At 43.6% G+C, this 27,021-nt stretch overlaps 1 protein-coding gene across 1 annotated transcript in view; it reads left to right on the top strand.

Moving 5' to 3' along the window:
- The first annotated feature begins 9,195 nt into the window (after positions 1–9,195).
- The window catches only part of Ca8 (carbonic anhydrase 8), a 97,046-nt gene continuing 79,220 nt past the window's right edge, over positions 9,196–27,021 (top strand). The window contains exons 1-3 of the mRNA NM_001009662.1: positions 9,196–9,374; positions 10,098–10,289; positions 21,209–21,333. Of these exons, the coding sequence (NP_001009662.1) occupies positions 9,275–9,374; positions 10,098–10,289; positions 21,209–21,333 (417 nt within the window). The 5' untranslated portion in view covers positions 9,196–9,274. The remainder of the gene's footprint in view (positions 9,375–10,097; positions 10,290–21,208; positions 21,334–27,021) is intronic.

Below are 27,021 nucleotides of genomic sequence, written 5' to 3'. Positions count from 1 at the left end.
GAGGTCCAACCAGACAGTCCAGATAGGGGAAGGGAATCAATGGGTATTAGCCATAAAGTATAGAATAATCAGGCTATAATCCACAGACTCAAAGAATCTAATAAGGAGAGCTCAAAGGAGGATTCATAAACATTAAACAAAAGTAAAAAAAAAATCATCAGAAGGGGATGGAGGGAGGGAAATGGGTGGGAGCTGGGGTGAGAAGGGGAAGGGTAGGAAGGGGGATTGGAATCAGGCGTAGGGATAGAGCTGGGGATGAGAACAGAAATTGATGGGGAACATCTCTGGGATTCCCTGGAATCTATGGGGGTGACTCTAGCTGAGACTCCTAGCAGCTGGGGATATGGAGACTGAAATGGCCACCTCCTATAGCTAAAGACTTCCAGTGGAGGCAGGTGGACATCAAGCCATTCAAAAAACCTTTGACCTAAAATTTGTCTTGCCTACAAGATGCACAGGGATAAAATGGAGCAGAGATTGAGGGAGTACACAACCAATGATTGGCCCAACTTGAGACCAATCTCTTGTGAAAGATCTATCCCCTGACACTATTAATAATTCTCTGCTGTGCTTGCAATCGGGAGCCTAGCATAACTGTCTCCTGAGGTGCTTCATCCAGAAGCAGATGGAAACAGATGCAGAGACCCACAACCAAATATTAGGTGGCACTCAGGGGTTTGGGGGAGGGCCCTGTAGAAGAGTTGAGGATAGAATTGAGTGAGCTGGAGGAGTCAAGGACATCAAAAGAAAACTCACAGAATCAATTAACCTGGACCCATGGGGACTGAACCACCAACCTAAAAGCAGGCAGGGCCAGATCTTGGACCCCTACATATTTGGAGCAGACATGCAGCTTGGTCTTCATGTGGGTCCCCTAACAATGAGAGTGGGGATTGTCTCTGACTCTGTCGACTGCAATTGGATCCCCTTCCCCTAAGTGGACTGCCTGGTTTGGCCTCGAGGTGGACTTTTGAATGTGTTGGGACAGTTAAAAACCATGGGTCTTTCAGAGATGGATTAAGCATGTTTTGAATTATGAGCTGAAAAAGAGATTTAAGAAGTCAGGAGAAGAATGTTATGACTCAAAATATATTTGGGGTCTGAAGTGATAGCAGAACAGTTAGGAGTGCATATTGCTTTTACAGAGGATTTAAGTTTGATTCTAAAATCTCATGTCAGGTGACTCATGAGGACCTATAACTCCAACACTAGGGGATATGACATCCACTTCTGGATTCCACAGGCACTAACACTCATATATCACATACCTCTTTCCACATTTATATACATAAGTGTTTGAAAAATAAGTAATAAGATGTTAAGCAGAGAAGTGTTCAGATGCTCACTGTACTTGACTATGTTTGGACTCATCTAGGAGACACACCTCTTGGTGTTTCTGTGAGGATTATTCTAGAGAGGTTTAACTCTCAAAGAGGACCCATCCTGAATGTGGTCGGTACCAATCCCATGGCTTAGTGTTCTAGACTGAATAATGAGGAACAAAGAACAAAGGGAGCTGAGTACCAGCTACTTCACACTCTTATCACCATGCCTTTTCTCACACGAATAGACTGTATTCCTTCAAACTATGAGCCAAGATAAGTCCGTTCTTCCTTAAATTCTTTTGGTAAGAGCAATGAGAGTAGTGACTAGTAGTAAGTCTAACACAGTGACCTCAGTGCTGTGGACCTTGGCTAACAATGATGTGCAAGCATCGGCTCGTGCAGTGCGGTCAACACAGCCAGGCCATTGCAATAGGTGAAACTGGAAGAAAGACGAAGTGTACTTGTGCTTTCTCTTCAGTTTTCCTTGTAATAAAATGGCGCTTAACGAATGGGAAAAGGCAGGCAAAGACTCCAGAAATATAATTTATTTTAAAAAATGTTTACGTTGTACTCTTATCTACTTGCTTTCTTTACTCTTTCCTTTTAAGCCTCTCAGAGATAGCTGCCAGTACTGGTCCGGTCTATCTCTGCACTACCTCTGCATAGGATGAATAATATGAATTATTGTGGCTGGATGTACTTCAGGTTGGGGCAGTGTTGACAGGATCCTCACTGTCCTGATAGGGTAGACATATTGACAGAGTTCAGCTATCTGGAAATCCAACTTCAGGTTTAGTGGCCCAGCCCATAGGCTGCACTGTGAGAGACAGACCTCAGATCATTCATGGTCCATGTCTCTGTTGGTGGTGGAGTCTGAACCATTATTATTACTGTTATTATTATTATTATTATCAGAATACAGAACCATAGTTTTTAGATTTTTACAATAACAGAAAAGAAACAATCTGAGGAAGATGCTTGGCATGGTGTCTGGTACATAAGGGACTGCTGGTTTTTGGTTGTTGTGGTTGTGTGTTTAACACATTTCTTTATAAACTGTTTAATAGACATGTGTCACGGCATAGAGTATGCTGCAAGAACAACAAAACCAGGACTTCTGGATTTCATGTTGGATAATACCTAACTTCTGACCTCCTGAGAGTGTGGAAACTTTGCCTGGAGTTTTTCTTTCTTCTTTTCTTTATTGTTTCCATATGGACTTGTTTCTCAAGTATCCGTTTCCCGAACCAGTCCCCATAAGACATAGTAAAGAATTGTTTTGGTTGTGTCTTTTATTTAGGTACTAAGGTAGAAGGTACTATTTACATTTGTGCAAGATGGTTTGTCCAAGGTTGGCCATCCTTTTTCCAAGTACCAGCTCTTGCTTTTTCTTGACCAGTCTGAAGAAGCCTTATAGCTAATTTTTCCTCTCCTGGATAACTTTACCTAAAGCATCCTTGAATGGTATTTCTTCTGTGCTGGATAGTAAGCCAAAGTGAAGTGGCTTAAGACACCTACTCCTGTGAGTGAGAAGGCTGGGAATGCGGGTGGACAGTGCTGAGATGGACAATTCTTCTGCTCCTGTTATAGTCTCAGCTATAGCCCCAGGTTCTGCAGGTTCTGTACTCTCCAACAGTGCCTCTGTTATTCCTTTCCATGTGGTTGGCTGGGGCTCCCTCAGACTTTAGTAGTCTCAGTACGGTAGGAGCTAGCCAGCTTGCATCTATGGAAGGTCATTTTACCACAGACTTTTGGATCAAACAATTCTGAAACTAGCTCAGGTTGACATAGAAGGGCAGGAGTATGGCAGCCATCTTTGAAGTTGGCCACAGTTCTCGAGTTATCCATTTTTAATCTGGTTTGCTGCTTTTGAGTATCAGGCATGGCTGCCTCTTGAGGGCAGTATGGTGTCCAAACTGCTTCAGGAACTTAAGGAAGGATACCAGGAGTGGGGAGCATTCACACTTGGTGAGGGCATCTTCTCTTAGATTCAAAGGATTTCAGTGAATTTTGACTCCTATAGTCTGTCAGCTGAGTCTTAACCATGTTTTGAGACCTTAAAAATTAAAACATAGACAAACTAGTTAAATAGGTATTTCTTCCTAGTTTTAGAAACATAGGGGGGCAAAAAACTTGACCAAAAAAGTGAATCTACCCTAGCTTTTTTACTTGTTTTTGTTGTGTATTTTTCCTTTGAATTGGAGTGTTCTTTGCTGTGAGTCCCTTCTGTGGGCAAAGGAGCTCTTATTTATCTTTCAACAGTGGTCTGTCATGTGTTACTCCCTTGATGAAGCCCCTGTTGACACACCTGCCATCAGGCAAACTTGATCACACCCTTCTATTTCCTTTGAGGTCCTTCTGCCCTCTGAAAGCTCCCACCTTAGTAACTATAAGTTTATTGCCCCACTATATTTATAAAGGTCAATCAGGCCGTTCTATGGCTGGCGACATAAGGAAACTAATTTCTAAGCACATGCTGTGTGCTGTGTGAGGGCTGGCTACATAGAGCAACGGCTTGGGAAGCTCACTGTAGGGTAGAGGAAAAGGTCAAGAAATATATACGTAGCATGGAATATTTCAGGGTTAGAGGTCTGAACAGTGTTTTTTGAGTTTCTGTGAGTTATTTTCTTGTTGCTATGGTCAAATATCTGATAGCAATGCATTTAGAACATTTCACCCAGCGTGGCAGTGAAGGTGTGGTGGAATGAATGCCTTACGTCATATGGAAAGGAAGCCCCACAATGAGAATTCAGGAAGAGGACAGACAGCCTCCACCTTCTCCCTTGCAAAATCTCTCAATGACGCTATCATATGAATTCATCCAAGGTCTAATGCCTTCACTAGGTCAGAGCCATCACTGTCTAACAATCTCTTTAGCTATAATGCAGTCATAGGCACAGCCGAAACTGTGCTTTATTGATCGCCTAGGCACTTATTAATCCATTGAAGTTGGCAACAATGATTAACTACCACATGTGTACTACAGAAGCTCAGGGGAAAGCACTCTGCCCCTGCAGGGAGGAGTTTGTTTGGCAGAAGGCTCCCTAGGGAAGGCTTGGTTGCTGTGAACCATTTTCTGTTTTTTTTTTTGTTTGTTTTGTTTTTGTTTGTTTGTTTTTCATTTTTCCTTTGGTTTGGTTAGTTTGAGGACTGGTGGTATACAGAACAAAAAGATGGTGGGACCGTATAACAACTCCCCAGACTTTCTTCTAAAGAAACCAGCACGCAGGGTTGAAAATGTGGTTTGGCAGTTAAGAACACACCGACTGCTCTTTCAGAGACCACAGGTTCAAGTCTCAGCCCTCAGAGCTGTCTGTATTACTTCAGTTTCATGGGAAATGCAGCTCTCTTCTGTCCTCTGTGGGGATCAGGCAAAACCATGCAGGCAAAACACCACACATGTAAAATAGGATAATTAGGAAATAAATAGGTAGCACTTTTAGCCATATTAATTTGATGGCTGTTTACCCCCGTAGAGAAGAATGAAACTAGACTCCTAGCTCTCACCAGGCACAGAGTTCAGATCCAGGTCTGTCAGCAACCTTAATGCTGAAACTCTAAAACTGCTAGAGGAAAATGCAGGGGAAATATTTCAAGAGATAGGAATGGGCAAAACCTTTCACAAAATTATCCCAAGAATTAACAGACGTGAGTGCATGCAAGGAAGAAGCCCTGAACAGCAGTCCACCGAGAGAAGAGACCCCCAGCAGAGTGGGAGAAACCTGCCAACACTTAACAGAGGAGTGATATCTAGGTAACCAAATAAATAAAGAACTCTAAGAATTAAAGATTGCAATAAATGTACTCATGAAGTATCTAGAAAGCTCTTAAAGGAAGAAATACAAATAGTCAAATAAAAATTTAAGAAAGTGTTCAACCTTCTTAACTACCAGGGAAATGCAAACTAAACATTTTGCAAATTCTACCTCATTATCAGAATGACTGTCCTCAAGAAAGCAAGGAACAAATGTAAATGGACAGTCCCACCTCCAGTGTGTGTGTGTGTGTGTGTGTGTGTGTGTGTGTGTGTGGTATATATGTGTGTATGACTATGTGTAGTGTGTGTGGTGTGGTGTGTGTGTGTGTGTGTGTGCATGGTGTTTATGTGTGGTGTGGTGTATGGCATGGTGTATGTATGTGTGACACTATGTCTTGTGTGGTTGCAGTGTGTGTGTGGTGTGTATGTGTGTGACTGTGTATAGTGTGTGTGGTATGGTATGTGTGTGTGGTGTGTGTGTGGTATATATGTGTGTGTGTATGACTGTATGTGGTATGATGTGTGTGTGTGTGTGTGGTATGTGTGTATGGAATGTATGTGGTGTGGTGTGTGTTGCATGTATGTGTGTGTGGTATATATGTGTGTGTGTAACTATGTGTAGTGTGTATGTGTGGTGTGTGTGGGTGGGTGTATATGTATATGTGACTGTGTGTAGTGTGGTGACTGTGTGGTGTTGTGTGTATGTATGTCTGTGGTGTGTGTGTATGTGTGTGTATGTCTGTGTGTGTGTGTGTGTGTGTGTGTGTATGTGTATGTGTGCAGGTGGACATGGAAGTCAGATTTAACTCGGGGTATCATTCCTCTGGTGTCATCTATGTTGTATTTGGCCTAGATCGTGTCAAATAGGCTAGGCAGACTGGCCAGCAAGCCCTGCTGATCTGTCTGTCTTTACTTCTCCAGTGCTGTGATACAGGTGTCCATCATGGTGTCTGTGCTGGTCTTGGAGAGGAACACTTACACACTGTTGGTGAGGATGGTACATTCACTATGAAAGTCAGTATGGATACTCCTTGAGAACTATCTAAAAATAGAACTATCCTAGGATCCAGCTATATAAGTTCTAGGCACACTCCAGGAGGAGTCAAAGTCAGCACACCATAGACTTACAATTGCAAGGTTAGTGCTGCTCTATTCGCAACACCCAGGAGATGGAGCAGACTGAATGTCCACAAACGAACAATGGAGCGGGAAAACGTACATGAATACAATGGAATTTTAGTCAGGTATAAGGAAGAATGAAATTATGACAACCATAGGAAAATGGACAGCATTAGAGCATATTTTTATGCCATGTAAACCAGACTTAGAAAAATAAACATTTTCTCTTATATGAGAAACACATGCACATGCGCACACAAACACACACACACACTCATGCACATATGGGATATGAATGGATATTAGAGAGAGGAAGAGGCTTGAGGGTGAGGAGCAGGAGGCGACAAGAGAACGCAAGGGAATATTTGTGGCATGAATGCAGGAGACATGATCTGTGAGGTGGGAGAGGACCCCGAAAGGAGGAGGAGGACAGAAGGGGAGAGCAGTTGGGTGGAGTAACGTGAAATGTACTCAGGATATTGTAACAGGGAAACTAACTTCCTTGAGTGCAGAAGTAGGTTTCATTCCTTTGGGGTCTTCCACTGACACTGCCGCTGAAGATCCAGAGTTAAACTCTGCCCAGAGAGCATTTGTCAGACAGACAGCTCTACTGTCGAAGGACTCTGAGGAGCATGCAAGGGGAGAGGGTGAGTTAGACGTGAGAACTCCAAGCCCCAACCTTGCACCTCAGCGAGTCTTGCTAGGGCAGACAGTGGGATAAGGACCACTTACTGGGAGAACAGGGGTATTCAGAAGCTCTGCGAAGGGGCCCTGCTTTCTCTGTTCCTCTGACATCTAGTGGAGCTTGTCCCTTTCAGGGATCTGTGCTTATAGCAAATCACAATTAGTGATACAGATTCTGGTGTTAAGAGACTGTTGTGCTGATATGGTTTGACCTCAGTTATGCAAACTCCAAGTGTGAGCAAAGGAAGACAATTTAAAGACTCAATACGATGTTAGCTTAAGAGAGACTCAAAGCCTGATATTGGGTTTGGATGTGCTTGTTCTAACTTGTCAATTAAAGAATTGGCCTATATCTGTGATCTGTGTTTAGATTTTCTGATGACAGAGCATTATAATAACTAGAGCTAGAAATGCCATCTTTAGTGGTAATATAGCAGGGGACTTGTGGAGAGGTCTTAAGGTGTTAATAATTAGAAGCATGTGAACCAGACAGTCTCAAAGCAATTAACGATGGTAATTGAATATTTGGTTGCAGAGCAAAACGTCTCATGTGTAGCGGAAGCTGCTGTTTGCCTGCCTGTAGGAGTTACCTTATAAAAATAAGGTTGAAAGTCCGCAAAGGAAAAAAAGATATGAGCCAAACAAATGCTTGCCTTACAGGCAGCCACGTTTTTGAATAGCAGTGTCTTGTTGCTGTATGTGACACTATTGGCTGCAAACCACAGCAGAAACAATTCAATCTTTCAGGCTATCCCGGGTAAATACAGCACACCATTTACTCATGAAAAACTCAACTGTCAGGGACGGTCTGGTGTCATTTGATTTGGTAAATACTTACTTCCATGTTTATGTATGTTCAATGCAATCAGTGGCCACGCAATGGCCACAGTGTCACATCTGTGCTCATTTGAGGGCATAGGGAAATATTAATGCTGAATTCAGAATGGCCCATACAGGTCATACAGGTCATACAGACCACAGAGGTCCCATACAGCCTTTGCATGAACTTCATCAGTTATGACATTTGATTAATGCGAAATATATATGTGGGTGCTGCAGCTGGCCAGGAGTTTTCTATCCAGACAGTGGTGGAGTAGCCCGTCTGATGTTTTTCTCCTTAGCCTCCCTCCACTCCCTGAAGACATATAATATACTGTGATGTGATTTTTTTTTTTTAAAGTTAAGGCTCCAGCAGGCAGTAAAGAATAGCAACCCAGTACCTTAAAGCTTCCCAGTTAATCAATCACCTCCGAGCTGTTTGAGGAACTCGAATGTATCCATTAATCTCACAGACCTTTGGGAGTGTACATGGGCTCTGTAAAAGGTTAATCACTCTGCAGACTAGAATCCTAGCTTACTATCCAAATAGATCTATCAACGTGGAGTAAAGGAGCTTAGGGGTTACTGAACAGGGCTGGGACACCGGGATGAAGCATTAGCCTGAAGTTGGGAAACATGTTTCCGGTGTAACGACTTGACCTCTTTGGATCGGGAAAGTTCCTGTTCGTTTCGTAATGTGTGTGCGTTTCGTTATTTGCACGATTTCGCGAGGCGCTTGGGAGCTGTGTACACAGCGAGGTGAGCCTGAAGCAGCACCCCAGAGTTAGAAACTGGAACCAAACAGCCCATTACTTAAAGACATTTAGTAAAAATTTCTCAAACTATACCTACTTCACGATGCTAAATTTTTTTTTCGTGAAATGTTTGCAGGACTAACTTTGGGGGAAAAATATCTACATTCATTTTCACTGTGGTCCAAGGACCTATTAAAAGGTAAAACGAGCTCAGTTCAGCTGCCGCCACTGCTCTTGGCCCGGTGGTGGTGCACTCTTGCAATCCTGGTGTTTGCGAAGTGGAGGCTTGTGTAGTTCAAGGTCATCCATTTCTCCACTGGGAGGAGTTTGAAGCCAGCCTGGTCTCCTTAAGACCCAGTCTCACAAAACCAACCCCCAGAAAAACTAACCGGTAAATAATGGCCAATAAACCGTTCGACCAGGGAGTCTTATTGGGTTCACGGTCTTCAATCCCTTTCCTAAAGCAAGGCAACTCCTTTTAAAAAATGGAGCAAGGGGAGCACCGGAGACAGGCCGGTCTTTGGGGTCCCCAGGCTTCCGGAAGGGTATTGGGGCTTGGGCGCAGCAGGCTTCCAGAGGCTCCGCAGCCCCAGTCTGGCTTTCGCAGGCTTGTCTGTCCGGGTTGTGGGGTGGGAAGGGGTGGAGGTTGGGTGTAGGGCGGGGGCGTGTCTTCGGGCCAGACACGCCCCCACCGACCTTAAAAAGCGCAAGCCTGCGCCCGGCTGTCTACCGCTCGCGCTCGCGGGGACTGCCACGCTCCGTGCGGTCCCCAGCCCCGCGCCTGCCGCGCCCTCACCCGCGTCGCAGAGCCGCCCATGGCTGACTTGAGTTTCATTGAGGATGCAGTCGCCTTCCCCGAGAAGGAGGAAGATGAGGAAGAGGAGGAGGAGGGCGTGGAGTGGGGTTACGAGGAAGGTAGGCTCGTGGGGCTGCTGTCGCCGCTGCTCCGCCCCACGCGGTCCTGCTCCTGCCCCTCTGAGGCTGCCCCGGTGCGGTTCGCACCTGCTGCTCCCGGGCAGTCGCATCTCCCAGCCTGGAGCAGCAGAGTTGCTTTCTAGTCTTGCGAAGTGTAACTAAATGTGCTCCAGAAAAAGCGTCCTGATTGTAGGTTGGGTCATTGCTTGTGGCGACTGTAAAAAGAGTTTCCTGAATCTGTCTCCGCAGACTCATGTTTACTGTATACACGGAGAAAAGCGCGAAAAGCCCATAGATATATGTATGGGACACTGAATTTGCATTCTAAATAAGTGGTGCTTATTAGCGTTACCGGTTTTCGGCTGTCTCTGAGCATGTTGGTTTTTGCGGAAATTTCCTAGTACTGTACATAAATAAACTGAGGAGCAGAAGAAATTTCTGTGGTGTCTTTTTCTAGTCATTTAAAGATGGCATAAGTTTTCTAGATCCCTACATCAAGACGTCTGTATGCACAGATATAAACACAGCAGTAAAGGGTTTTGTGTGTGATATTTAACAACAGATCCCTCACGCAATGAATGTAAAAGCCCACACACATTTCTCACATTTCTTCTATATACAGATGATAGTCACAGCTATAATGTCAAGGATTATGAGGTTTTCATGTTATATTTTACTGTCATTAACCTTTAAAAGCCAACCGAGTCTTATTTTCGTCTTCAGGTGTTGAGTGGGGCTTAGTGTTTCCTGATGCGAATGGCGAGTACCAGTCACCTATCAACCTGAACTCCAGAGAAGCCAGATACGACCCCTCGCTGCTGGATGTCCGCCTGTCTCCAAATTACGTGGTGTGCAGGGACTGTGAAGTCACCAACGATGGACACACCATTCAAGTCATCCTGAAGTCGAAATCAGGTAATTTAGAACGCACGTTTCTGCAGTTTTGTAAACGGGAGGACAGCGTCTGATTTAACCTGTATGGTTTTAAAGGTGGCACCAACGAAGTTTCCATTTTCACAGTTCCTTATAAGTTACATTTTCTGGGAATTATTTTATAGTACAGTTCTGAAGGTTTGAGAGGGTGAAGTGATGGGTATGTCAGCTGACTGTCCTTCCAAAGCTGTGCCTAGAGCTGCCTCTTGCTTAAACGAACATTTACTGAACTTTAAAGAAAGGAGTACATACACAGGCATGCTGATTTGAGTTTTTCTGCTGGGCTTTTTGTTCTAAATTATCAATTAGCTGAAATCATTTAATTATAATGTTTTTTGAAAATAGTTTGTGAGACCAAAGTTTGGAATTTATTGATATCACCTGTGTTCGACATAAACTTTTCAAATTAAATCTCCCCTTCTCTATTAATGACAAGAATAATTTTAATGTTGAACCCAGCCAGACATGTAAGTGGCAACTCAGCGTGTGCTTTTGTTTATTCTTAACTCACCCGCTCTTCTTGAACCTCGTTGAAATGAATCTGAAATGTTTTGCAGAAAATGCAATTTCCAGGAAAATTGCTTTTCATCTTAAGTGTAGGAGGACGAACGCAGGTTTAAAAAACATTAGCGATAAGATTGTGTTTTTCATGGGGAATAATAACTATTTTTCCTCCTGGAGAGAATGGAACATTAGTGCATTGAATGTTGATGTGCTTTACAAACAGGCTGTGCTTGCATTAATTCCAAATTGATAAACTAGGTGTTTCAAACCACGAGACCATGAGTTCTGTCATTAGGCAAGGAGGATATTTATTGCTTCCTCTACTCCTCATGTTTCACAGTTCTGATTCGAAATCCATGAGGCAGAGCATGCATTCTTCACAGCTATTGTGAATTTAATCAAGGTGGGGACAACTCCTGAAGGGGACAGTGTGTGTTTTATATGGAGCTAGTACACACACACACACACACACACACACACACACACACATGCACGCTTACACTTACACACACACACTCACACACTCACATTCACATACTCTCACACACACTCACACGCTAGCACACTCATACATACGCACACTCACACAAACACACACACACACTCACTCACTGAGACAGATTTGAGCTTAAATCAGAGTGTTTTGGAGATGTTTCTCTCTGGTCATTATATATTTTATACTTTTGTGTATTTATATATCCCTCCACCCCTTCTCTCCTCTGACCTCCACTCCTGAGCAAGAGGAACTGCTCCCTGAACTTCTGTCCTGACTTGCAATGCCCGATGGATCCAGACTTCAATCTCCACTTCTTTGGGAACCTTCCTCCCTCAGGACCCCAGTCCTTTTCTGTCACTACAGTAATTTCTTCCTTTTAATATTTCAACAAACTTAAAAGTCATTCAGTCCTGGGCATGGCGGTGCACATCTTTAAATTAGCACTGCAGAGGCCCAGGAAGGGGGGGAGGGGTATCTGTGAGTTCCAGGCTAGCCTGATCTACATTGTGAGTTTAAGGCATAAGAAGGCAAGAAACTGAAAAAAAAAATCTCTTAATTAGTTTATAACTTTTCCTAGGCTGCTGCAGCTTCTCTAAGGAATTGTCTTGAAACTCTGAACACCTTCCTCTCTTTCTTCCTTTCTTTCTTTCTTTCTTTCTTTCTTTCTTTCTTTCTTTCTTTCTTTAATGAAGCCTTTTCTTTATCAAAATGGACAACAGATATAATTTGGATAATTGGCTGTGTCTTCATTTTCTCTACTTCTAGCTATAGCCTGTCCTGCCCTACCTACAACTTCTGTTTTTCTCTAGTAACAATTACTTTGAACCTTCAAAAATTTCTTTTTTCTGTTTTATCGAGACTATAATATAATTACATCATTTCCCCTTCCCTTTCCTCCCTTACTATTGCACATTACCCCTTCTTGCTACCTTTCAAACTCATGGCCATTTTCATTAATTATTAATTGTTCCCATGTACATATATGTTTTATGTCTGTCTATCTATCTATCTATCTATCTATCTATCTATCTATCTATCTATCTATCTATCACCTGCTCAGTCTGTATACTGTTACCTAGATGTTTGTTTTCAGGGCTGAACCTTTTAAATGTTTGTCCTTACCTCCGTATTTCTTAATAACATGTTTATGTTCTTTGCTCTGATATTGGGAGCTCTTCAGGCTCCCTGCTGTGGAAGAGGAGGTGAGTCTTACTACTCTTTCCTGTCCTGGTTTTGTCCCACATACTAAATTATATTGTTATTAAAAGTAACACTCAGAGCATAATTGCTATGACCTTGCACCTGCCATTTCTGCCTGAGGCTTTATTGGGTTTCCTCTGTGGAACAATGTTTTCCTTTGGAGTTACTGTACTGTTTATTTTTAATGTTACCTAACAGGAAGTCACATTCAAATCCCACAGATGATAGAGTGTGTCTCAGGCCATTTGATGGCAGCAAGCCATCCTCTCTTCCCTCTTGTCCTTTCTCTGGCCTCTTGGAGCTGCCCCTCCGTCGCTGGACTGCCACCGAAACCCTGAAGTTCATACACTTCCCAAGTTTGCTCTCACACTTTCGATTTCTAAAACCTGGTGCTGGTTGAATTAATTTTCTGTTGAATTTCACCACTCAGTGTTTTACGAAGGTGAGGCTCTTCTTCACTGCTTTCCGTTTTCTTTTCCCTGTTGTTTGTTTTGGGTTCCTTCTCTCTCAGTTCCGTTCTTCCCTTTCCTCTTGGAGGTTCTCCTCAAACACCCAGTGACCTGGCTCTCTGCTCCTACTTAAGATGAGTCCACATGAGTCTCAGATGCTCAGTTCAGGAAGGCAGAGGCTGAGGTCTGGTCACATAGTCAGTAACGGAGTCTGATGGTGGCATGGGTGTGCTAGAGACAGTTCTGGAGCAGGCCTTAGTGTCCTCAGAACTTACTGCTTGCTGTTTCTGTTTTCTTAGGGACGGTGGGTAAGTGGCAAGGGAGGGCTGGCCCACACGTGGAAGTTTGCATTCTGGTTGTTGTCAATAGCCAAGAGACTGCCACCATATGGTGTGTTCCTACTCTCTGCTAATCTGCTAGGCACTGTAAAGGCAGCTGTTGGGCTGTGGAGAATGGGGTTCAGAGAGAAGCGCTCTTTTTAGGGGTTTTCATTTCTCGTTTGCAGTTTTCCACTCTATATGCCTCTACCCTTATCCAGGCATACCCAACGCCCGCCATTCCGAGTCTGTCCTTGTGCCTCTTTCCATTTGGCTCTTCTGACAAAGTGCCTTAGATTACATAACTTATCAATATCAGTTTATGTCTTCCAGTTAAGTCTCAGCTCAGGTGTGTGCAGATGCGGCCTCTGGTGAGAATGTGCTCTGATGTGTGGATGGCACCTTCTAGCTGTTGTCCTCAAGTTGCAGAAGGGGAAAGGGGAACGCTCTTCCCATTCTTCAGGACACAGCTCTCCTCGCCTCGGCATCTCTAACATGGCCGCACTTCCAGCCTGGCTTTAGTACGGTGCTAGGTGCTAGGTGGACCTCCGGGGGTCACCTCTGCCATAGTAATTTCTGTTTTACTAAACGAGAATTTCAGGTCGCTTAGCAGCTCCCTCCGTTTCTTTGGCACCTCTCTGCCGCGTTACGTTTTTTTTACCCTTGGCCATTCTGCGCTTGCGCATTCCCCTCTTGTATAGTGAGGCCTGAGCAGTCAGGAAAGCACTTCTTGTGTAACTGGAGGTGTTTCCTGATGTAGCGTGATGTCTTTAAATTTTATTTATTTGTTGTATATCTTATTTATTTATTTGCTTATTTAGTTTCATTTGAGAGATAGGAGCCGTGTAAGTTATCCAGGGCAATGTAAGAACCACTGTGTAGCTGGAGATGGTCTTTCGTTTCAATAACCTCCTGCCTCTACCCCAGAGTGCTGGGATTAGAAACATGACCTACAGTGTCCCACTCACATGCTTTTTAAAAATACTTTTAGAATTATTGTTTTTGTTATTAGTATGTATAAATGGTGTGTGTGTGTGTGTGTCTGTGTGTGTGTGTATGTGTGTGTGTGTGTGTCTGTGTGTATGTGTGTGTGTGTGTGTGTGTGTGTGTGTGTGTTGAGGTTTCATGCGGGTGGCGGGGGTTCAGAGGGCACTTTTACCACTCTATGCCTCCTTACACACTTACATGGAAGTTTTAGGATCAAATTCAAGTTGTCAGGCTTCAAAGAAAGTCTTTTTTACATCCTGAGGCATTTTGCTGACCCACAGGTTATCTTTTTTTAAAAGTAAAATACACTATTTGTAGGGTAAGCACAGTATTCTTTGGTAGGAATTAAAGCTTACATTTTATCACCTGCCATGTTGAGGTTTTTGTTTCTGTGAGGATGCCAGTGACTGTGGACATGGTCACTTTTTCCTTCTTTTTAATTTTTTTTTCTATCTTTATTGAAAAAACAAAACCTCTCAAAGAATTTCCCCAATTGACCACACCATTTTTTGTATCTAACTTCAGTGTTGATGCTTCACAAACTAAAGCTCTTAGAGGCATCCCAGTGATGCCGTGCCTGTACGTGGTCCCCTCTGGGAATGCTGCCTTGGGGCATTTCTTGGGCCCACCGCCTAGTCTCTCCACCATGCAGCTCTGTGGAGACTTCCTTGGGCTGAGGCCATGGGTGGTCTTACCACAAGCTCTCCCCCGGGGAACTGTAAAAACCTTATCATACTCTAAGTGCCAGGTTTGAAGTGAGATGTGTGGAAACTTTCTCCCTGGTCTCAGATGGGGTTACGTGAGGGCTGTTTTAATTTTGACTGCTTCACCCTGCCAGTTCTTCATACTCAGTGATCCTGAGCACACTGGGCTCTCAGGCTTCCTCCTCAGCTCTGCTCATACAGGCAGTGCAACACAGAGACCTTGCGTGCTGCTTTGTCTCCTGTTAGGTTTCTGTCATCAGACTGGCCCTACGCTGCATACCCCCTTGGCAGGTTGGGACAGCCTCAGAGTAAAGAACCCAGGGAAGGAAAGTCAGTCCTCACTGAGGAGCACACTTTGGACTTGAGCAGTTCCCCAAGTCAGACTGTTCTGCACCTTCTCCAGCATGTATTTTAGAGTTCAGAGCGTATGTATCAGGTTTTCTGAGGCATCCTCTGGAACACTGCTGACATCCCATCAGGAAGGTGGCACTCTTTTCCTTTCTGACACACGTGTTCTCTCGACACTTACTGATTATTTACTGCACCAGTATAAACTCACCTGTCTGTAAGAGCTAAGCAGACACTCACAGCTAGGTGAACAAAAGACCAGTAAATAACTGCCTGGTGTCTGGTTTACCTGTGGTGTTGGGAGGATGGGCCTGGATAGGTCCTGCCTGGTTTGCCTGGTTTGTGTGATGTGTCGGGAGAAGCTGGAGGTGTGTGCCTCTGCAGTGTACTTGCTCATTGGTCCCCTCTGGCTGGTGGAGCGCAGTTGGCAATGTTATAGTTTTACCTTATACGGAGAGTTACCAGCTTTGGAAGTCAGCAATCAGTTACTGAAGGGCGATTGTTTAGTGGAAACTATTAGAGAAGGGTTTGGGGAGGAGGTAGGGTTTGAGGTGATCTTGAAGGGTAAATATGCTTATAGGTTGGTGAGGTATGGGGCAGAGAGCTGCAAAAACCACAAGATATGGGAGACATGTAGAGATGATGGAAGGAAAGGAAGGGCTTGTAGCACATCTGGGAGAAGATGTATATGTGGTAAAGGGCTTAATGGGCAACATGGCAGCACAGGATGACTTGAGACCTAGGAGAGATTGGGAGCTGGTTGGAAATTCAGAGAAAGAAAGTAAATTACCCAAGACTGAGGCCATTGTGTTTCGTACCAGTGGAAAAGTAGGGCGGACACAGGGCTAAGCTGAGGTGTCATCTGCAGAGCTCCAGTGTGTGGAGTAGGGGGAGGAGGGAACAGACAGAGATGGGCAGGGGTGGAGTCCCCGAGATTGGACCATGGTTTGGATCCTGTCACCATCCTCTCTCTACTGGATCTGCTTAAAAGTGGCAGAATTCCACTTGGCCTGGAGTTTGGCCCATTTTCACATCCCGTGGGTGATGACTTGACCAGGCCATGTGTCCCATTGTCTCCTGGAGCTGGGGAAGTTATTTAAAGCTGTCACATACACGATTTGATTTCCCACCAGGGCTAGTGAATGGCAGGAATCTTCACACCTGAGGTATGCAGGATAAAGAAAATTGAACACACTTATGATGGTAAGAAAAATAGCATAAATATAATACGACAACCATTTTCATTTATTGACAGTGGTTATGTTCTCAGTGCCCAAGGATTGTGCTGAACTCTTTCTATACTCTTTTTCTTGTTATATACGCTTATGATAAAGTTTACCTTATAAACTAGGCACAGAATGAAATTAACAGCAGTATGTAATAATCACATAGAACGTTATAAACACATGATGGGATATAAGTTTTGTGGATGAAGTCTCTATATGTTTGAAATTGTTGATTGTGTACTTTTAGTTTGTGGTTGAATGCAGACAATAGAAACCACAGATTGTGGTTACAGATAGGGACAGATTTCTTCTGGGACAATATGGTACTCAGGTGTGAGACATTGTGCTAGGCCCATAGGATAGCACATCACTCCATCTGGCTACGAAGGGTAAACACTTGGTTTTTATGACACATGGTCTTGTTATTAGCCCAGGCTAGCCTCCAGTTCTCCCTTCTCTTCCTTCAGCCTCTGAGTGCAAGTGCCTGTCCCCTATGCCAGGCAAAGATAATGACATTTTTAATTGGCCATCAGCATAAGAGAAATTGCTAATCACTCTAGATCATTTGTGCTATATCCTCTGGCACTTACTATAGCAACTTTAATTAGAAAAGTTCACTTCTGGGTCTGTTATAATTCTCGGTCTATTTTTAGACTGGGTGATTATTCCTAACCCCAATTCCCTGTGTAGAGCCTCTGCCCACTGGTGACTTAGATTTCTTCTCTCAGAACACATGTGAACTGCTTAGCATCTCCGAGCCTTTCCAAGGCTTTTCTCCCTGCCTTAGCTGCCGTTTTCCATCCCCTTAGTATATTCTTCAAAGTTCAGCTTGACTGTCGTTCCAGAAAGTCCTCAGTGATTCTGTGTGAGCTATCTTGTTTTTGATGACTCTAGCTGGATCTCCTCCTACTCTCCAAACATTCTCCTTGCTGCCTCTGATACCTGCTGTAAGGAACATTCTTGAGGTCGTGGGGAGGTCTGGCTGCATTGGGTAGGACTGTCTGCATTGAGGATGCCTCGATATACTGTGCATGCTTGGCTGCATTGGGGATGCCTGGCTGCACTGGGAATGCCCAGCTGCATTGAGGATGCTAACTGACTGGGCATGCTTGACTGAACTGTGGCTGCCTGACTGCTCTGTGGATGCCCGGCTGCTGCTGAGGTCGGATCCTTTTGCTTTGTCTCTTCTGTGGCCAACCCACTCAAAATGAGTGTTCAGTTCAGTGAAGTGTGAAGGAATTCTCCTCCAGCCACAGCTTTTGAATTACACGGTAAATCTATTTTCTGCAAAGGACTATGAGGCTTAGACAAGTTTAGGTACATGTTTGTTCCTTAAGTTGTCACACGATCCTCAAGTTTTGTGGAGCATCCCTTTAGGGGCTCTCTCTGTGTCTTCTAGCATCAGGACCAGGCCTATTAAAGAGCAGTTAAGAAACGGGGACAGGAGCAATGACATCAACTCAGTTGCAGATTCTCCTCCCAGCTTTGTCACTCTAAAGAAATGGAGCATTTCAGAAGAGTCACCCCGAGGCCGTTTCATTGTAATTACATCAGGGCTGATGTCACCTCCCCCAAGGAATCTTCAAGCACTAACCAAACATCACTCTCCAGAACTGAGTGGTGGTTACATGGGAAAGGCACTCACTGGGATGACTGGCTTCCTAGTAAGCAGCGTCATTTGTAGAAAACGGGTGTAGCATCTTTAGAGGATGTCACTGAATAGGGTCCAACAGTGACCATTTTGTTGTATGTACAGTCTATTTTGAAGGATGGATAAAGAGTTCATTAACTTTGACATCTCAAACTAAATTCAGTGTTTTGCCTTTTTAATAGCTTTGTGTGGCCACATGGTATTAGTATGGTTTACTTCTGAGTTAAGCAGCAGCAAAAATGAAAAATACCCAGACCCCGACACCTGGACAAAGCCACCTTTTTGCTTTCTTTCCACGAGGATCAGGCCGGGCATCGTGCCTTCCTCCTATGTGTTCATATGTCCTCACAGCATGTATCGTCAGTGAGGATCTTGTTCCTTCATTATAATTTAATGGGATACAATTAACTGCAGCTAATAAAACTACCACTGTGACCAAGAGTGACTTGGCTTTGTCTGTTCTCCACATGGATGTGAGATCCATGAAGCCAGAATTTCTGTCTGTTTTGATAAAATCTTTGTATTATATGTATTTTATACACTGCATGGTATCATGTTATAGATGATAAGGAATAGTTGTAAATAGTTCCCTTGGGTTTTCAGTATCTTCCTGTCAGACCATAGGCCTATACAGCTTGAGTATAGCCTGCGGCTGGAGAGATTGGTCCATGGTAAGAGCACTTGCTGTGTAAGCCTAAGACCTGAGGTCATTTCCAGTTCCCAGCACCCATGGTAGAAAGATTGCCTCTTTTTTAGCTTATTACACACACAGACACACACACACACACACACACACACACACACACACACACACACACACACACACACACTTTGTGGGACTGACTCACTTCTACTTGCAGAACTATTAGCATTTCCCTTGGATGCTCTTTTCCCTCCTGAGTTGGTAGAAAGGTGACAACCAACCTTGTAAGATACTTTCGAGGACTGCATGCTGTGTGAAACGCCTTTATCTTGCTTCTATTTTCTGCCATGTTCTTTCCTCTTGTTCTCCTTCTAATTGACATTTTTTTTTTCTGGCTTTAGTGCACACAGATTGACGTAAAGCCAGTTAGAACTGGTTAGTAGCTAAGCATCAACCAAACAGCAGATAGCGCTGCCCCAATTCACTTTCTCATCTCTGGAATTTGGGGATCCCGATGAAACTGATCACGGAGAGAGGACTGTCAGGCTCCCGTGCGGACAGTGGTCTGTTTTCTGACTCTTCTTTTAGGGCATCAGGGATGAAGGTGTCAGATATTTGTGTCAAAGAAGATAAAATTCTTTTTTTCAATATCTATTTATTATGTATACATCACACAGCTTTCTGCCTGCATGTACCCCTACGGGCCAGAAGAGGGCATCAGACCTCATTACAAATGGTTGTGAGCCACTATGTGGTTGCTGGGAATTGAACTCTGGACCTCTGGAAGAACAGTCAGTGCTCTTAACTACTGAGCCATCTCTCCAGCCCTGAAGATACAATTCTTAACTGATGCTGTTTTTGAATTAGGAGTTGCTAAAGGGGAAACAAAAATCTGGAATCATTCTTTATTCCCATTGAAATTGGCCATGCTTTACGATACACTTTATTTCAAGTTACAAATATTCTTTCTAGGGGCTGTTAAAAAATACATAAGAAATTGCTTACGTGCAGGTTATCATGAAAATGTAAACTTTAATGTGACCTACTTTGGGACAGAGTTGTAGATCATATTCAAAAATGAAACACTAGATGTGGCCCAGATGGACGAGTACTAATATTTTAACCATTATTACTATTTGATTACAATTTCAGCCGAAGAGTAGACAGAGCAATATATGTGATATGTTGAATGGTCATTGGTTTTTATAAAACTGTGATTATAATAATAGACTGTACTTAATTTTTATTTTAATTTTTAATTAAAAATTTTTTTTCAAGGCAGGGTTTCTTGGGAAAGGGTTGTGGTTGTAGCTCTGGCTGTCCTGGAACTCACTCTGTAGACTAGACTGGCCTCGAACTCACAGAGATCTGCCTGCCTTTGCCTCTGAGTGCTGAGATTAAAGGCCTGTGACACTGTTGCCTGGTAGATTATATTTATTTTTACTTTGTGAGTATGTGTGCACACTCTGTGTGTGTGTGTGTGTGTGTGTGTGTGTGTGTGTTCCACATGTGTGTGGGACTTAAAGAGGCCAGACAAGGGTGTTGGATCCCCTGGAGCTGGAGTTACAGAAGGTTGTGAGCAGCCTCATGAAGGTGCTTAAAACCTAAGATCTTTACAAGAGCAGTGAGTACTCTTAACCACCGAACACCATTCCAGCCCCTGCTGGTTGTGTTAACACACATTCTCCTTAGATATTTTATCTAAGGATATTTATCTTAGATATTTTATCTATACCTATACCTGTTCTTTGATTGAAATTATACTGATGCCAGTGGATGACCCAAGATGTAGCTTACTTCATTGATAGACTTATAGCAAGGGACTGGTTTGTACGCGGCTCTGACTATATTTGTGTGCCTTGGTCAGTGATCAGCATAAAAGTCACGGTAGTGTGTGTATGTGTGGAAACTGAGCAGAGGGCCCATTGGTAAGAAGCAGTACTACTCTTGCAGAAGACCCAAATTTGTTTCCCAGAACCCATGTCAGGTGGCTATTAAGTGTCTACAACTCTAGCTCTAGGGGGTCTGACACCCTTTTCTTGTGCCATGAGCACCTGCACATAATTTAAAATAAATATTTTAAAAAAGTCTCAGGAGAGATTTACTACCTTATCTATTCCTGGAGTATAAAACAAGAAAACTTAAAATATACACATTACTACCACGGCCCTATCTAAATAGCAAACATAAGAAGCGTAGTGAAATCTGGTCAGTTTAAATTTACCTCAGATGTAATAAGATTTCTCATTTTGACTTCTTTAGAGTCCAGGAGAGCTTTTTGGTTCAGCAATAACAGCACAATCACAATCACAATCACAATGCCTCTTGTATGTACAGCCTGGGACAGCATTCAGCAGCATCGTTTTCTCTTTTCAGTTTTGTCAGGAGGACCGCTGCCTCAGGGACAGGAGTTTGAACTGTATGAAGTTAGATTTCACTGGGGAAGAGAAAACCAGCGTGGTTCTGAGCATACGGTCAATTTCAAAGCCTTCCCCATGGAGGTAAGAATAAAAGTCTTATAAAAAATCTTATAACTTAGTAAAGAACTCAGCAATTTATAGAAGGTGTTTGTTTTGAAGGAAGATGTGTAACTCTTCCTAGTAGATGTCAGGTTGGAGAGGGTAATGAACCACTATGTGCCTACTTCCTGGGCTCAAAGTGCACAGGGGGCACAGGTCACAGAGCGATCAGCACTTATGTTGTCTCAGGTCATAGAGAATGAGTGTGTGTGTGTGTGTGTGTGTGTGTGTGTGTGTGTGTGTGTGTGTGTGACTCCCTAAGTAATCCCTACAACAATTCTTTCCTCATGAATTCATATATATTCTTTAACACACACTTGAAGTGGTCTATCTCCCATGGTACTTTTTCTGGGATCCTTGCTTAGGTGGAATTCTTTATCCCCTTTCTAATCTCCCATTGGACTTGATATCGTTTCCTGTCACGTGCTTACCCATAGATTGGCACATGTTGAGTCCACTGACTTCTTTGGCTTCAATAGTTTGAGGACAAGGTTTCGAATTTGTTCCTCTGATGACTCTTACCATTATGGACTGCCGGGTTCATCACAAAGGTCATGAAGTTGAGGGGATGCACCTATCAACTTATATTTCATTCCAGAAGAAATCTCAGCTCTCCTCAATAAGCAGATATTCTCTAGTATCTAAGAGCCTCCCTTCTTTCCTTCCTCCTGCCCTCACTCCCAGTCCTGTGGTTTTGATTAATTTCTAGGCCTTTATACCTTAACTACATCAGACCTTGACTTCACCTCCATGTAGACTCATGTAGATAGTCAACCGCCTAATGGGTTTCTGTTTTGGATACCTAGTAAACATTACAGAGTGAAGATCATCTAGGGCCTTTGTGAAGAAGAACGGTTTTGAGGTTTGCTGCAATACTAGGCCTCTTTCTCTGTCCTCCACACTTTGGATGTACTTCATACTGAGTAAGGACTCATTCCTAGAGGTAAAGAAGCCATGGGTAGCTCTGCCTCCACAATCAGAAATCACTAATATGTAGTTTTATGTACACCTTATGTGGACCGGACAGGATTACACTGGAATATTTTCAGCATTATCTCAATCATTGCTTTAAAATCCCCTCAGACGCTCTAGCTAGTCATTTCATTCAAAAGAAACCCAAGTTTTAAAAGTGAAATGTGAAATGTTTCAAGGATGGAAGAAATACCTAAGTGGCCGTGTATTGAAGAGTACGTGAGGTGTGTCTCAGGAAGTAGCGTCAAGTTTCTGCTGAGGAAGCTTCCATGTATCTCCTTGCATTTTGTTCTTTGCTTTGCCCTGCCCCACATCCCTGGGCATAGAGACACCTTCTCATTTCTACTGCCTTAAAAACCATGACCTGTTACCTCTGGCTCCTGTTCTTTCCCGAGTGCACCTTAGCAAGAAGAGTGTATATACCATACAACATCAAAGAAGAAGGAAGACACCACACGTGCTGTGGAGGATGGGGGTGGGGTGGGGTAGGAGCTGGTCAGAAGGGAGGACAGAGAAGCCATGCCCTCCTGTTGGGGTTGGAAGGTCTGTGTCACCATCTTGTTCTAATCAGTCTCAAAGGCAGAGGGGTCCTGGCGGAAATGAGCATAATGGGGCAGCAAGAACCACAGGTTCTGCTTGTCACACAGTTCATGGCGGGCCATGCAGAAGTTTTGCTATTTTGGGGTCAGCGGTCATCTGGGCAGTCCAGATGAGATTTCTGATCTAACATTCAGGCAGGTTTATCTACTCGGCGCTTTAACTGATCCATTCCTCTAAGTGCAGGCAGTGGTTTATTTTGAGTAAAGATTAAATTCTGGCAGTGAGGCTCTGCTTCTGTAGAGATTTATATTGTGGATAATGGAATTACTTCACTCTTTCCAGTGTCGTTAAGGGGTGGTATTTGTATGCTTTGTTATCCCAGACTATCCTTGGGGCAGTCCCAGGGAAAATGCTGACATTAGTCATCTGTCCTTTGCTCAGACTGATTTTATTGGTGTGTCAGTGCTGCAGCCTCACAGGGTTTAGAGGAGGGTCTCTTGCACTGTAGCTCTTAGACTTGAAGGACACAGAGGCTAGGGTCATAGTTCCATGCTTTAAAGCATCTACTGATCTCCCAGAGGACCCACGTTCTGTTCCCACGCATCTGTGTCAGTTGGCTTTCAACTACTTAGAACTCCAGCACCACATTCTTCAGACCTCCATGGGTATTGCTTTTGTGTGCAGTAGGTAGGTTATAGTAAGACTGAGAGGAGCGGCTCTCCCCAGTAGGCCTTGGATGCTGTCTGACAAAATTTTTAGCCTTTTGACTGGCAAAAATTTTGTTCACAACATATTCCAAAAGGTTTTTATGTGTCAGGATGTTGGGTCTGGCTAGTCACAGGGTGTTAGGTGGGTCGTAGAGGGGGGTCACAGAATGGCTCTTTAGTCATTAGACTTTGGAGCTGCCACATTCCAATCTGCTGCCCACTCAGCCTTTGGAGATGCATTTTCTTTCCCGGGATCGTTAGTCTTATAGGCTTCGTATTCTGCTTCTCTCTGCCAGGGAGCATCATTTTCTGGCTGCTCAGAAATATCCCAATGGTAGACTGATTCTCTCCGTCAATCACTACCAGTGTTCGCACAGAAAATGCTACTCTCACAACTGTAGGGGGCGTTGCTTTGATTTCTTGCTGGGCCAATCAAAAATAAAGTCAATCAGGAGCCCAGCGTATGGCCAAGTTTTAGTAAGAATGTCCCTCACCTCCTGCCCATTATTTGAGAGAGGGACTTTAATTGTTGGATTTAGGAAATATATGGTCTCAGAGTAACTCATAGACCTGAATAAATCGGGCAGGTTAAATATTTCTTTCTCTGAATCCCTCCGGGTTTATGGCTACGAGATCATAGCCTCCTCCCCTGCAAAGATGCCCTATAGAACTACCCATAAAGCGTTTCCTTGTGTGGTTCTTAAGTCTTGATTTCCAAAGCTGTCATGTTACATAAATGAGTAATTTAAAAAAATCCCTCTCTCCTGTTAATCTGTGGAGTTACTTTTGCCTCTACTATTTTTTGATTAAAAATATTTATTTTTAATGACTTTTTGGCCTGGGATAGAACATGCTTAATAGTATTTATAATGTCATTATTAAACATTAACTAGTGTCAGCATTAAGGCTGGCATTAGTGTCGCAAAAATGCAAATGAAAACATAAAAAACTTGACTGGAAGACGGGAATGTACGGTTTTATAACTGTGGACCCAGAAGACCATACTAAATATGAGTTAAGGATACGTGAAGCCTCAGAGACAGATCTAACCATGTGAGAGTCAAGGAACTTCATCAGGAGGGTTTATGAACAAAGTAAAAGACAAACACAGCCTGAAGGGAAACAAGATCGTGTACAACATGTGACGCACTGTGTGTCCTTACGATTCATGTGAGGCCCTCTTAACCTGCAGTGGCCGGCAAATGAAGGCATCATCCAGTTAACTGCTGCTGTCTGACGTATGCTCTTTAGATATGGGAGAAGAGTGAAATATTAATGTCTGGAAGATAAGGCTTCCTATACATTATTGATGGAAGGTTTAAGCCTGTAGACTTAAAGAAAGACTAAAGCTGTGGCAGTGGCCAACATTTTTTGTAATATTCTTTAAAATTTTTATGTAGTGTATTTTGACCATATTTATCCTTCCCCAACTCCTCCCAGATCCTCCCTGTTTTTATCATTTCTAGAACATATGTTATTAGATCACTTCTCTGACCGACCCTTAGAATTTTCTGAATCGTGTCACTTCTTTTTTTATCATTAATTAATTCTGCACTGATTGTTTCATGCACGTATATACTGCATCCTAGTTATCTCCCTTCTTCCCTCCTGCCCCTCTCACCCCTTCTTCCCTATAGCTCTTTTTACCATACTTAATGGTCTGTTGTCCTATTTTATTACCGTTGAGATTACCCAGGGCCATCTGTGTGACTCTGGGTTTAGAACTATCCATTGTCCAGTGGGCTCAGTAGGGCATATACAACTGAGGATAACACCTACCCCTTTCCAGAATGTCAGTAGCCAGTAGTTCTGCAGTAATGGGTAAGGCCCTACAAGGGCTTCCCTCACCCATGGCTGACTGCTGGCAGGGCTGGTCTTGGGCAGAACTTGTGTGGATAACCTCTGACGACGTGGTGAGCCCTGATGTCTCAAAGGTGGCATTTCATAGCCCTTCTCCCTGTCATTAGTCAATGGGCTTCTACATTCCTTTACATCTTTTTTGATGCTCCTTGAGCATGAAAGGGGGGTGCTTTAAATGTGTTTAGGGCCCAGCCCCAAGAGGTTATCATCAACATCTAGGGCATCTCTGAGCCTCTGCACTCACCACTGTTCTCTTTGAAGAGAGGCTTCTCTGATTAGGGCTGAGAGCAACATTTGTCTGGTTTTAAACAGGAACTTAGGAGATAGTGTGTCTACCTCCCTTAGGCATGGAGTTTTGACCAGGATTGTAGTACTACACGTGGGTTCCTTCTTGTGGGGCAGGCCTCTAATCCAGTCAGGGTACTTCGTTACCTCTGTAACAGTTGTGTCTCTATCACAAAGGATGCTGTATCCTGTCTGACAGGTTAGCATTGTAACTTGTAGGGTTCACAGTTGCCTGTGACCACTGGTGCCTTTTTCTCTCCCCAGGCACCTGTGTAGCACCTTCTAGAACTCTGAAAGTTAAGTACCTCAGTTCCAGCCTGATTTCTTTATATCCAACACCCACTTTTTTCTTTCTCCATTTAATTTTTTCTTTGGAGGCAAGTATATAGCCCAGTCTGACCTTGAACTCAAAAATCCTCCTGCCTCAGCTACCTGAGCTCTGAGTTTACAGGCATGCACCAGCCTGGTGGGTTTAGGGCAAGCGTTTAAAAAGCTCATTACTCTTTCCGTTTTTCTTGCTACAGTCAGATGCAGGATTGTTGTGGGGGATGGGCACTGTTCTACACACACTAGCATTCTGAGCACTCTGGTGTAAGAGTGCCTTTCACAGTGGGCCAGTGGTGGTGTTGTGGTACAGGCCCTTGTCTTTATCTAGGTTACATTTAAGAAGCTGCTCTTGTGTTGTGTACTCTGAGTGGGCTAGGTGATGGATGAGCTGAAAACCAGCTGCTTATGGAATGCGGAGTTCAGTGAAAAAGAAGACTCTGGCAGAGCGGGGACCCTTCTCAAGCATTTTGGCCCTCTTGCCCCCTCTACTGAGACAAGTGCCAGCTCCTATCATGTCCTATGTTCCCCCTTTCTCCTCAGGGGAGTGGGGTATCTACCATGAATTGCAACCTTGGGACAAATGATCTGGTCTTTATAGTCAGCACCTCCAGATAATGTTTGTATTTCCCATGAAAATGAAAAGCATACTTCCCCTTCATCATTTCTTTACCTCCCTGAAGGAGAATCCCAGGAAGAGCTCACCTGGTTAGCAAAGGAATTAGGAGTAAGTTATTTTACTTCTAGGAGCAGCTCCCAGAGAGCTTCAGGCCAGTGAATCTTTTCTAAGATTCACTGACTTCCATAAGGAAATACAATACGGATACTTTATGGCAGAATATGGTAAGAATTAGATATAGAGACTCAATAGTCAAAGAATTTCAGATTTAAAAGGTACCTTTGAGACTAGCTATCCAAATGCCTAATGCAGGACAAACCTCTGAGGTTTGGAAGGGTCTAGTATCTTGTAGTACTTGTTGGA

Source organism: Rattus norvegicus, chromosome 5 (assembly GCF_021556685.1).
Source record: "Rattus norvegicus strain SHRSP/BbbUtx chromosome 5, alternate assembly SHRSP_T2T, whole genome shotgun sequence".
In the NCBI taxonomy this organism is placed as follows: Eukaryota; Metazoa; Chordata; class Mammalia; order Rodentia; family Muridae; genus Rattus; species Rattus norvegicus.
This window is presented reverse-complemented; position numbering and strand designations above follow the sequence as displayed.